This window comes from Acanthochromis polyacanthus, chromosome 20 (assembly GCF_021347895.1).
Source record: "Acanthochromis polyacanthus isolate Apoly-LR-REF ecotype Palm Island chromosome 20, KAUST_Apoly_ChrSc, whole genome shotgun sequence".
Lineage (NCBI taxonomy): Eukaryota > Metazoa > Chordata > Actinopteri > Pomacentridae > Acanthochromis > Acanthochromis polyacanthus.
Genome location: NC_067132.1, coordinates 27197429 through 27211139, shown reverse-complemented (window position 1 = coordinate 27211139; position 13711 = coordinate 27197429). Strand labels below are relative to the sequence as shown.

The following is a 13711-nucleotide window of genomic DNA, read 5'->3' as shown; positions in this document are numbered from 1 at the left end:
ATCTGTGTGAAAGGTTCTAAACAAATAAAGCTGAACTGATAAAGTGATTAATTGACCAACTCATAATTGTGACAACAGAAGTATGTTTATTGTGATTTAAGGGTTTGTTTCCTTTTTAAGGTTGGGGTTAAAATCTTGACAGAAAAAATATTAAAGAAATAAACTACATTAAAAACAGTTAAATCAAATGAAAACACATTTGCTACAATAAAACTTTCAAAAAGAAAATTAAACATTAAATACAATTAAATTATATTAGACAGACAAAATATTTAATTAGATAATTAAACAGAAGATACAAACCATGTAATTATGAAATTAAACAAGATTTTAAACAAAAATATTGAACATTAGAGGAAATATTTTACATAAACATTTCAAAAATAGAATTTAAAAATAAGAATATTAAACATTTAAAATACAAAAAATTTAATTAGATCCTCAAACCTTTAAAAAGACAAAACATTGAATTAAAAAAATTAAATGTTTGATTAGAAAGCCCCCCTAAAATAGGCCTAATGACACCACTGGCTGGACCATCATAGTTTTGCAACCAAATCTTTTAAGTGTTTCTTGCTCATTTTGTGCTCACTCTGTGTACCCAAGAACCCCAGAATTGAAGTAAATGATGTTCTATCAGACAGACTTCTCTTGTAGATTAATTACAGAAAATGAGAATCGAGTTTAGTTTTTGCATCAAGCAGGAAAAAGACTTGTTTCATTTTGTGTTTGAATGAATTTCTCTGACTTCACATCACAATATCGATAACGAAACAATATATCATGTAGCCTTTTATACCTAAAACTGTGTTCAGGACGACACCTCTGCAGTATTTCAGTTGTGTCGGATGTTTCAAAGTCACATGTGTAAAAACACAGGTGCAAAACCCTGAAAATACCCCTCTGCTCAGATAACACGAAGGCTAATTGAGGAAATGTTTTAGGGATTTCTGTAAACTGAGCTATTTAGAAGCTGTAATTAACTCCTGCAGCTCATTTGCACAGGTAAAAAAAAAACAAAAACAAAGCAAAGTTGGTCTCTGTTTCTGCTGCACCGATGCTAAAATTAATCTTTTTCTTCACGTCCTTGAATAGTAGAAGGCTGAGAGGTGTCCATCACGTTCGCTTAGGCTTGAGGAAGCGCTCTAACCGAGTGTCAATTTAACCGCCAGTAAATGCGACCGTTTCCGCCCTGACTCACACCTGAGGAGATCTGTAAATGTGACTGTGGCCTGTATCTGTTGTCTAGGGAACCCGTTTTCTGACAACAGTTGACGCCGCCGATCGCTTTATGTGCGTTTCTTCCCCTTGCAGGTACTCCATCGATCGACTCACGGACATGGACCATGTATTCAACATTCACCCCGACAACGGGTCGGTGTTCATCCTCAGGGATCTGGACAGGGAGGAGAACGCCTGGCACAACATCTCCGTCACCGCCTATGAGCTGAGTAAGTGCAGCAGGAAGCAGACGTTCGCACCTTTTCCTCCCGCTCTGTCAGAAAGAATTGGATTTCTGGAGTTGACGCTAATCTCTGGTAGCTGCTGTTTGTTTCCCAACCCTGAGCAGCACTTGTTCACTATAAATTCTCCTTAGATTCTGCTAGTTCTTTTCTAATTTGTTCTAATTCAATGATACTGCAAACTTGCACCTTCCTCCACCTTTACCAGCTGTTCATGCACATCTTATCTTTCAATTCCCAATTTCAGAAGACGTATTTTTATCAGCAAAACCAAAGACGTTTTCCCTTTTTATTGCTTTCCAACATTCAATTCAATTTGACTTTTATTGACAACAATTTACTGTCATGACAACAGATCTCTGTGAAATAATGTCACTTAGTTCAAATTTGAAATGTACAATAAGGGATTGCACAAGTTTTCACCACAGTAGATGCATGTTCGGCCGCAGTTACAGCATTAAGCCCGTGTGGATTGGTCTCAGTCAGCCTTGCTCATTGCAGTTTTACCCCATTCTCCTTTGCAAAACGGCTCATTTTGTCAGGTTGAATATCAATCATGAGCTCTTTCCAAGTCCAACCACAAATTCACCAGAACACCGCCACCATGCTCCACATCATGATACTGCCACCACCATGCTTCACATCATGATACTGCTACCACCGTGCTTCACATCATGATGCTGCCACCACCGTGCTTCACATCATGATGCTGCCACCACCGTGCTTCACATCATGATGCTGCCACCACCATGCTTCACATCATGATACTGCTACCACCGTGCTACACATAATGATGCTGCCGCCACCATGCTCCACATCATGATACTGCTACCACCATGCTCCACATCATGATACTGCTACCACCGTGCTTCACATAATGATGCTGCCACCACCATGCTTCACATCATGATACTGCTACCACCGTGCTACACATAATGATGCTGCCGCCACCATGCTCCACATCATGATACTGCTACCACCATGCTCCACATCATGATGCTGCCGCCACCGTGCTTCACATCATGATGCTGCCACCACCGTGCTTCACATCATGATGCTGCTGCCGTGTTTCACTTGGGTGTGCACAGCCCTCAATGGCATAATGTAGAAAACAGCTTGAAATAAACATGATAGGTTAATTTGCCATGAGGGCCGGTGATGGTCACAGTCACAAAGAAGAAAAAAATTGCACATGAAGCTTAAGCAGTGGCACCATGAGTGGTTGGTGTCATTTTTGAGCGGACTTGCAGACAAAAAAAAATGAGAAAAAAAAAAAAAAAATGATGCTGCTGCCACCATGCTTCACATAATGATGCTGCCGCCACCGTGCTTCACATCATGATGCTGCCGCCACCGTGCTTCACATCATGATGCTGCCACCACCATGCTTCACATTATGATGCTGCCACCACCATGCTTCAGTGTGTTTGTGGTAATATGCAGTGTTTAGTGTCCCCCAAACATAGCATCTTATCTAATGGCCAAAAACCTAAATTTTGGTCTCATCAGACCAAAGAACCTTCTTCCAGTTGACCTCAGAGTCCCTCACAAGCATTCACTCTAGTCGAGGTTTAACATGAGCTTTTTTCAGTGGTGGTTTTCTTTTTGCTACTCTCCTATAAAGCTTTGACCGTTAAAGAACAGACAACAGTTGGTTCCACAGTTTCTCCCATCTCAGTTGCTAAAGCTTGTAACTTCTTCAGTGGAGTCATAGGTGTCTTGGTGGCCTCAATAATCTCTTTCTTGCACAATCACTTAGTTTTAAGGATGGCCTGTTCCCAGCAGATTCACCCATGTGCCACATTCCTTCTGTTTCTTGATGATGCTTTTAATTGTACTTTAATTAATTGGCATTACTTAGTAGATCTGTTTTCTATTTGAAATGGTCCACAATTTGATGTTGAAATGCAGTAAAAAGGGAAAACTTCAAGCAGGGTGAATGATTTAAATAGGCACTGAATATGTATGATATCTCCACTAAGTTCCCTCACTTGTGTTTGTTTTGTTAGGGAAACTTCTCACGGAGACATTTCACATCAGTAGCAGCGGCTCGGGGAAGAAAACACTTAGAAATGAAATAACTAAGTGTAGCATCCAAATATTAATGAGTTTGCTCAGTAACGGGGGGCCAAAGCTGCACACATGTACTTGTAATTATTTGTGTAAACTCACTGTGGCCACCTTTTGTGTTTCCTAGACAACGCGCAACAGATCAGCCGGGTGCCGGTATACATCAGAGTGCTGGACGTCAACGACAACGCTCCAACATTTGCCACCAATTACGAGACGTTTGTGTGTGAGAACGCCAAGGCTAATCAGGTTGGTTCTTACCAAACGCTGGGCCGTCGTCATGGTTTCATCTCCACTTCTTCCTCAGGATTGTGCATCTGCTTCCACTTTAGTGTGTAATTAACAGGCCTCAGGGATGATTTGTACATATGTCCCGTGTATTTTAAGCAAATCCATATAGGAGCTGTTTCTGGGAAGCAGAATTTTACATGATGAAAAGTTTTAAGGACACTTTGTTCGTCCAAATATCCTAAACCCCAAGTGTTGCAACACATGAGGTATAAATGTCAGTTTCAGTCTCACTTGTCAACTCGCTCATATTTTCTGCTCATAATCAAGTCTAGAGCAAAAAAAAAAGTGTTTCGTGGCCCCAGCAGGGCAGCCCTTTTAACATTTAATCAGTGGGCCAGACGAGTGGCAAATTAGTTTTCACCTGTGAAAATTACAATTTGACACGTTGAAATGTTAATTTATATCTATATATAGAGATATATACAAAAGTGTAATTATAGATACCACTAAATCCTCCGTCATTAGTAAGACTGATTATTACAGATATGTTTAATTGAATTTCTGCATTTTGAAAAAAGAGTTACTGCTGGTAGAACGGTAACTTCCCATTTCAGATACCGGTAATTGCAGGTCTGACACATCAACAAACCCTTTCAGTTACAATGATAATGAGAATAACATCATTTATGAAGCAGTTTTTAAAACAAGAGCAAAAATAGCAAGACAAAGCCGGACAATGCAGCTAAAGTGAATGGAAATCAAGAGAGTAATGAAAGCAATAAAACCTTTAGAAGCAGTAAAAATACAATTATGTCACCCTAATTATCTTATTAATTTAAGATATTTATCACTGAGGATATCTGTAGTATTTTGACTGATAGAAATTCCATTTTTAATCTCAAATTCAGCAGTTCTAAAAGGAATTGTAGAAATCTTAAATATAGTTCCACTAGTCCGCTTATACTTTTCATTAGTTTGAACTGTATTCTAGATATCTGTAATAGTTACAATCCCAAACAAACAAATTGGTAATTGAATTTTGACTATTTTGAATTGAATTTCAGAATCTTATCATAATGAAATCTGTAATAAAGAACATTAATGGATATATGCAGTAAACATTAGCCACTAGCAACAGTGAATGCTTGATATATTTAATTTACTTTACTACCAAGGACTAATGTCGATTAAAGTAGGGACAGAACCACCAAGATAACTTCCATGTAGTTTAGTAAAAAGCAAGCAGTGCTACAGTAAACAAATCCTGTGTTTCAAGTCCTAAAAGTATCATAATGCTAAGCTAATGTAGCTTAATCCACACTTGTACTCATTACTCCAACCACAACATGCTAATTTGCCAAATTTTGACTCCTGTAATATACATAAAACAGGTATTAGGTGTCTGTTGGAAGCCTTGTTTGTGTCTCTGCACACCGTCAGAAAAACTCTGGAGGTTTGTTCCTCGTTAGCTCGCCCTTAACTGTTTGTCTTCGCAGATTCCCCAAAGACCGAAGGATCCCTTTAATCTGAATAAACCGCCAGGTTATTTATCACAGCCGCTGATGTGAACATTAATGAGCTTGTACTGTGGATATCTTTAATTACATGGTTTACTGTTGGAGACGACGCGCCGAGAGATATTAATCACTTTAATATCACTGATTGTATGAAGTGAGTTATACATGAAGCACCTTTTACCTTATATTGTGTATAAAACATGTACTACCTTTATGTGCCAGGTGTTCAATTGACTCATTTATTCACACTGTTCTGTTTAGAAACGACCAATTTACAGCTCAACCAAGCTTAGCTGCCACCAGTAATCTACCATGTAAACACCAGTCAGGGTAACTGAGGTGAAACTATCCAGTTAAAAAGTTCAAAAACTGACCTACATACAGAATTTAAATGCAGCTGGTTATTGACAGTGTTGACATAAACTCTCTAGACATTTTAGTACTGACATTTTTAATCTGTTGGATAATCCCAGAATTGTTGTCATGTAACTGAGCCAATAATGGCTTCATAGTTAGGCAGAATTTTTTCTTATTTATAGAGAAGGCGGTTTATTTATGGTGCTTTTTTTTGACAAAATATCACATTTTTAGACTGAGATTCAGTTAAGTTTTCCAATGGAACAGCATGTTGTAGATAAATAGTTTGAAGACTGTCAGAAAGTTGGAAATGGGACAATTCTTTCCGTCTTCTTGCGCTGATGAATGGTGCAGTTTTGAAAAGACAACAACCACAGGGGAAAACATCTTTAAAAAGATTGTATTCAACATTACAAAAGTAAATTTGTGCAAAAAAAGAATCTACTTGGAAATTAATCTTAAAAGAAGGTTTACTACTTCACTGATGGAAGTACTGCACAAATATTAAGACTGTTTAAGGAGGTTATCGCTCATATTGTGATTTCATTGGCACCTTGGAAAACCTACCAGGAATTAGCCTGGTTCTTAAACCCTGTGAGCATTTACAACCCCATCTTCATTCCAGAGGGTTAAGTCTGTTTGCTGGAGGTTTCTTTGTTTCTGAGCTGTCGTCTTCTTCTTCCAGAGGATACAAACCATCAGCGCCACGGATCCCGACGAGCCGCTCGTAGGACATCGCTTCTTCTTCAGCCTTGCACAGGAAGCTGCAGGAAAAGCAAACTTCTCTGTCCGTGACAACAAAGGTAAGAAACTCTGAGCTGAGGAATCACCTGTAAAAAGTTCCCATGAGGCATGTATACATGATGACACTGTACTGCGGATGTTTAATTGATATGGCACATGTAGACTCTAAAATATTCATGCAGGTTATCGATCGCTGCATAGTAACCGGATATTGTGTTGTTGTCAGACAACACGGCCGGGATCCTCACACGGAGGAACAGCTACAGCAGCCTCCAGAAGAGCGTCTACCACGTCCCCGTGGTCATTTCTGACGGAGAGTTCCCCATGCAGAGCAGCACCAACACGCTGACCATCAGGGTTTGCACCTGCGACCGCGAAGGCAACATGAAGCTGTGCAACGCAGAGGCGCTAACGGCGAGGGCGGGACTCAGCACCGGGGCCCTGGTGGCCATTCTGCTTTGCGTCATCATCTTGCTCAGTGAGTAGCGGCTGCTCTGGGAACACATTTGTTGTTCAAGTTGAGCTGATTTAAAGAGGTGGGCTTCACTGACAGTAGGATTTGAGAGCTTCTTACTAAAGCAACCTCTAGCAGGTGTTAAAGAGGCAGTTTTATATTTCGCTCCTTAATTTGATTTATCACTTCCTGTGGGCGGATAATCCTGCCAGTGACCACAGCTGTCTTTTTAATTTGATTTCAGCAGCAAAGACTTACAGCATCTCAGCTGGCTGAGCAGGACCCTGTGCTTTATTCAAATGTGGACTTTATTTTATTGCATAGAACCACTGCCCGGTGCAGCTTTCAAGGCCAGATTTTGAACATTTACAAAACAGCAAGCAGCTAATTTCTATGCAAAGCTATAGAGGAGTATTAGTGCACACTTCCTCTGTGAGTGTTGGGATTCAAGCAACATTTTATGTGCATGTGAGTCCTCCCATGAAACTGACCACAGTGACCACACCAATGTTCCCCCAACGCCTAAGAAAACAAAACAACACAAAAGTATTTTATTCATGTTAGACATGTAGGTGCAGTCCCTTCATTTCAGCTTAGTCCCAATCTTCAAGGAAAAGAAAAAGACGAGAGCTGCAAGAAAACACTAAAAATACCTAAAACTAGACAAGTCCAAATTATTTTCCTTCAGCTTGATCAGACTCATTTATTATTGAGTATCTGCCAGTATCAAATCCCAATCTGACATCATTTTCATACGTAATACACACTTAAAGTATTTCAGGTTAGCTGGAGCATGTGAGTGTGCCACATTAAATAATGTGTCCAGAGGCGGCAGGCAGTGTTGTATTATCAAGCAGAGAGCATTGTGGGAGTTTAGCTCGTATAGGGGCACCATGACAAAGTCACCAGTGATGCTTAATAACCTCTGACCACTGCATTTATGTTCAATCAAGTTGGGTTTAACTATGTTAGCATTTTCTACATCCAAGCGGCATGTGTCCAGGGCTTAAAGTAGTCAGATATTGTTGCGTTTATTAACCCTTTGATGCACAACATGGGCCATAAAATACCCATTTTCCATTGAATGTGGGTCACGTTTAACCCATGTTGTGCATCAAAGGCTTCAGAAAATGTTTTTTATGACTCTTGTGTGACATGAAGGATTAGACTTTCAACATTTGTGCCGATACTGACCTACTAAATGTTTGTTTAGGATTCTTTGGATCCAGTTGAACACTAGACTGCACTTCCTGTTTGACAGCACAGTGTTGGAAGTCACTCGCTCTATTTATAAACATGGGGAGTGCCCGTAGTTTCAACGGGAGGGACTCACATGCACGAACATAAAACAACAACCAAAACGACCAACAGAGAAGCTCACACAGAGGGAGTATGACTTCATTTGCTGCTAAGAAAACGATAGTTGTTGCTATCAGTACTGCTGCAGGATTAGCTTCAAAAACACCTTTACTACCAATTCTATTAGTCATAACAAACTATAGATGCTTCAGCCTCACAGATCCCTGCTTTCTTGCAAATGCAAAAAAAACCAACTTCACAGCCGCAATCATAACAGATCATTGAGTCTGATTTCTTGCTTTAACACACTAGTAACTGTGTTTTCAGTGAGGCCAGGACACAATTCTGCAACTCTATAATCAATAATTCTATGTTTGCCTTGAAGAGACAGATTTGTTTGTTGAAGTGGATTGTATAAGGTACTTATTCATGGTCAAAGTACTACCTACATTCGACCACACTGAATAGAATAATGCTACCTTGCCGGCAGACAGCCCTTTCGTATTTGTACGCATAAGTGCCTCAGCGCCGTGGACTGGATTATACTGCTGATCTGTGAAATAATGCAGTATGTAACACGTGTGCATCGGAAAGTTCTGGAGATAAAATGTAGTGCTAAAGGACGGGGCTGTCTGTCGGCAAGGTAAGCCGGTGGGAATATTCTAAATATAGCACACGCTTAAACGGCCATTGATTTTCTTAGGTGGCTGAAATACATTTTACTGCTGACCTCGTTCACTGCTTAGCTTCCCTGCCAGCAGTCCTCTCTGCTGCTTCAAACTGGGGGCGTGTCGATCTACTGTACATCTGCGGATAAGTACCCGCACTAGCCCACTTCAAAGAACCATCCCTTTAAGTCAGAGAGGCCGGGTCACCTCCAAGTCATCACTCACATGTCATAATGCTCCTTAATGGCACTGAAGTTGACTTTGTAGCACACACACTTCATTCCGCTGTGTACTTAAACCGGCCTCCTATAGGTTCTTAAGCAGCAGTGGCCCTGAGGAGGGAGGAATACATAATGCATCCTTGTGGTAGCAGAGGCTGCTCTACAAAGTCAGACAAAGTCCCTGAACATCAGTGAACATTCATGCAGCATCAACAATTCCCTCTGGACGGTCGCTGGCCTTCAGAACAAGGAGAGGGAGCAAAGAAACAACAGCAGAAGTCACCAAACTCTTTGTTTGCTCTTTGTTTTCCCTGCAGTGATCGTGGTGCTGTTCGCTGCCCTGAGGAGGCAGAGGAAGAAGGAGCCTTTGATCATCTCCAAAGAGGATGTCAGAGACAACGTCGTCAGCTACAACGACGAGGGCGGCGGCGAGGAGGACACCCAGGCCTTTGACATCGGCACGCTGCGCAACCCGGAGGCCATCGAGGAGAGCAAACAGCGGCGGGACATCGTGCCTGAGACCTTCTACCCTCCGGTCCGACGGCCAGTTCTGCCCCCGACCCGGGACAATAACGGGGACGTGAGGGACTTCATCAACCAGAGGCTCCAAGACAACGACAGCGACCCGACAGCGCCACCTTACGACTCCCTCGCCACCTACGCCTACGAGGGCAACGGCTCGGTGGCCGAGTCCCTCAGCTCCCTGGAGTCGGTGACTACCGAGGGCGACCAGGACTACAACTACCTGAGTGAGTGGGGGCCGCGGTTTAAGAAACTGGCGGACATGTACGGGGGTGACGACAGCGACAGGGATTCCTAACGAGAGGCTCGGGACACAGACAAGGAAGTGACGTAGAAAACTTTCGGGCAGTTCTGGTGCATGTGCGGCGAGTTAAAAGACAGAGGGAAGAGCTCGGTTTTGTCCAAAGCGCTCTTTCGCCGCCTTCGATCACCATTCATTGTCCCTCTGGTGACCAGACGTAGGCTTTGTGTGTCCAGTCCGTGTTAGTTGCGTTTTTGCGAGGGCACAGTAAAAAGAGACTTTGTGTCGAGACTTTTTTTGTGTGTGTATATGGGGTGTACACAAGGCCCAAATATATCTATACCGATATTTTTTTTGTTTGTTTTGTTTCTTTTGGTCCGTTTTTTCCAAAGCTGCCTGTGATGGACACACTCTACAAGCAGTTTTGTAAACCAACAGATATGCCTATGTATTTTTCAGTGTTTCTGGGACAAAAACATGCTGCATATTGTGAGTTCTATCTTAGCTTGTGTATGTACGGTAACATGATACGATACGCTGTACAGTTGTTTTGTTTTTCTAGGGATTTCTATCTTCCGAATGATCCCCCCCTTTTCAGTGACGGCTGCCTCACATTAACCACCATTGAGTTTGAGCCACGACGAGAATCTTGCTCCGGAGAGGATTGTGGGATTTGTGGCTACAGAAAGGCACCACTTTGTCGTTTTTTTTTTTTTTCAGCTTCAAGCGTCCGCTGAGATGAACCCAAATACCAAATATTTCCCTCTTGTGCTGAATGTTGTCGGAGCAGATTTTTGAGAAGTGAAGTACACAACAGTGTTATTTTCTACGCTACAATGAAGATCCTAGGCTCAGTTAGAAGAAAAATGCTGGTCCTGTCAGCCTTTTTTCTCTTTTTTTGCTCACTTCACCCCACAACGTTGGAGGATCAGTAAGTGCCGAGATGATTATTTTCTTCCCCTAAATGGTTAATTTTATCCGTTTCAGTGATGAAGGAAAGACAGGATTTGAATCAGTGCAACAAGTATTTCTAATTTGATTCTGTCCGTCTGTGAAGTCCAATAAATGAATTAAGAGTTGCCTTAAATTACAAAAGTCAAATCTACACAATGACAAATTAGATGTTCTCGATTTTGGGGTTAAAATGTACCACATGACCATCCTTACTTTCAAGTTTTTCTTTAAGACAAACTTAAGGTGGGGTGTCGCTTGTATTTGATCAATTCTGCTCATCGATTCCAGTTCTTGAGATTCTTACAACAGTCCTGCTTTCACATTAATGATGTACTTTATTATAAGTGATGAGACGTGTTTTTCCAGTATCGAGTACTTTTCATACTGACAATGGCTTCCTTTGACTAACAGTTTCAACGCAGTACTTTTACAGTGTGGAATTCATACTTCCATCTTCGTCATCTATCAACGTGAACACTTAAAAATCAGAAGAATTAGTGTAGTTACTGTTTTTTTTTCCACAGCCGCAACTTATGAGGCACTGAAATCGAAAACTTTGACGTAAAGATCAAAATAGGCCATGACTACTTTACATGAACGGCAGTCTTGTTCTGCAGAATACATAGATTCCAACTTATTCTAGGCTTCTAAAAGAACTAGAAAGTAGCGTAATAACAACTAGTGGAGTTTATAGCTGTTGAATGAGCAGAATAGTTACTGAAAATATTCGAAACTTTCATGTTAACTTTGACGAAATTAACAACAGTGAAGTCTATTTCTTAAAAGTTGGGCTGCAACTAACAATAACTTTCAGTGTCGACTGTTGTCTCAATCAATTAGTAATTTGGTCTCTAAAATCATCGTTTCCCAAAGTCCAATATGTTTTGTTTTGTCCACAACTTAAAGATATTTAGTTTCTTGTCTTAGAAGAGGAAAGAAACTAGAGAAAACAAACAATAACTTTGGCAAGAAAGTTGGCAATCTAGTAGCTCTTTTTCCGTTGGCCGGCCATTTATGTAAACTTGAATCTAAGAATGTTTTCTCTTTTTCTTTAATAAAACTACTCAAACTAATTGATAGAATACTTGGCCGATAAGTTCATAGTTGACAACTGATCAAATAGTTGTGGCACTGAAGAGGCTGGAATCTAAGAGTTTTTCTCAAAATAGCTGGCAGTTAATAGTTGACAACTAATCAATTAATCGCTGTAGTTAGAAGACAATCACATTTTGCGCTCATCAAAGTTTTACGATTTATCATGACAAATCTTTGGGACAAATCAGCAAAATTCATTGAGGAACTGATGAGCAGAATCGAAATCAAGTCTTCTTGATGCCCAACCTGATCTTGTTTGATGGAGATCGTCTGTCCTGCACAGTGGAATGTAAAGTAACATAGCAGTTCAAACGTGCCAAAAAAAGAAAAGTAACACCAGTATTCCCCTTTAAAGTCATTACTGTACTCGTTCAAATGTTCAGGCCTCACCCGGCTGATTTCCTCTGGGACAAACAGCCTTTTCCATAAAGATGCTCGTCGAGGAGCACCTGACCTTTGAGTGAAATTAGGTTCTCAAACCCAGAAGGTTTCGTCATCTGGGCGAAGAAGGTCAGAGCACCGTCCTCCAGCAGAAACACAAATCTGAGGAGCGACTTTGAAAACAAAGAGGACGTGAAAATGAATCTTAAACATTATCAAATTACTTTGAGACCTCCAATAAACAGCTCGGGAGGGAGGGAGAAAAAACTCCCCCCCCGAAAAAAAAAAACAAAGCTGTGCCCTCGCTTTAGCTAAAGGCCAAACTGTGAGGAGGCTGACATTTATCAGACATTTCAAACGGTAATAACAAAACACAATGACATAATTGCCATTTTTTCTTCTTCTGCTCTCCATCAGCCCAATAAACAAGCCAATTGATAAGCCGGAGGACGTCAGGGAGGGGAAAGAATTCTTTGATGCTCGTGTACATGCGTTCCCCTTGTTTTGTTTATTAGCTTGTAGCCGGAGCTCCCATTGTGTAAAGTGGCCATTTTCCGACTGCGGCGGCGGCGCTATGATAAGCATTTAATGGGTTTAAAAACCCTTCAGTCTAAAAGGAAAACTGCTTCTCCGCCTCAAGGTACAATGTGAGGTCTCAAATGGAAATCAACTTGACAGCGGCACTCACCGAAAACGGCTCTTTTTCTTCGGTCTTCACCATTTTTCCGTCTTCATACAGGGTGTCAGCATATCGCCATTACGAAGACGCTCTTGTGTTTTCCTATGGAGAGTATAATTGCCTCCGAGCATTGGCGCCATGCTCGGCTGAGATAACAGGAAACAGGTCTTCTTGTTTTTTGTCGTCTTTTTTTTTTTGAGGCAACTAGATGGTGACAATGATGTCCCCTTTATTCTCCAGATACAATAGATCTGTGGTTGTTGGTGTGTAGACTCGGTCGGGCCTCCGGGGCCTCGACTCCACTACGCTATAATATGTTGGTGACAATGTGATCGAGCAGTTGAGTTTTGTCGATGTAGAAGCAAAAATTGGAGCGGTTGTGGTAGTGTAAGGGGCCATTCATCGATCTGCTTTGTAAACCGTGATATTTTGTACTGAATATTTATATGACACAATTAAATATCTTTAAAAATCCACCCACTTTGTGAGTTTTCTTGAGGAAAACGTGACAGCAGCCACCGGCTAGCAAGCCAAACTCCTTCACAGGTGTGTTATCTCCAGTAAATCTGAGTATAAAAGACTCCAACTCTGTGTGTCAGATAGTTATTAATGTGACCGCCGTTGTTAAATAGCTGGATCCAGAGGCGACTGAAGCTGAGGAAATTGTTAATTAGACAATCTATAATTAAGATCTGTTACACAGCCAATCGGATTTACAGAGAGGTTAAAAAAAAAAAGGAGAGGGGAAAAAAATCATTTTGATTATTAGAGGATGAGTGGCAGATGTGAGGCAGATGGTGACACTAGTGGCTGAA

The 13711-nt window shown here is 41.1% G+C and overlaps 1 protein-coding gene across 1 annotated transcript in view; it reads left to right on the top strand.

The window, feature by feature from the left end:
• Positions 1-13372, top strand: part of LOC110961341 (cadherin-10-like) — a 77104-nt gene extending 63732 nt beyond the window's left edge. Inside the window, exons 8-12 of the mRNA XM_022208922.2 lie at positions 1315-1451; positions 3661-3782; positions 6324-6441; positions 6609-6860; positions 9342-13372. Of these exons, the coding sequence (XP_022064614.2) occupies positions 1315-1451; positions 3661-3782; positions 6324-6441; positions 6609-6860; positions 9342-9844 (1132 nt within the window). The 3' untranslated portion in view covers positions 9845-13372. The remainder of the gene's footprint in view (positions 1-1314; positions 1452-3660; positions 3783-6323; positions 6442-6608; positions 6861-9341) is intronic.
• Positions 13373-13711: the final 339 nt, after the last annotated feature.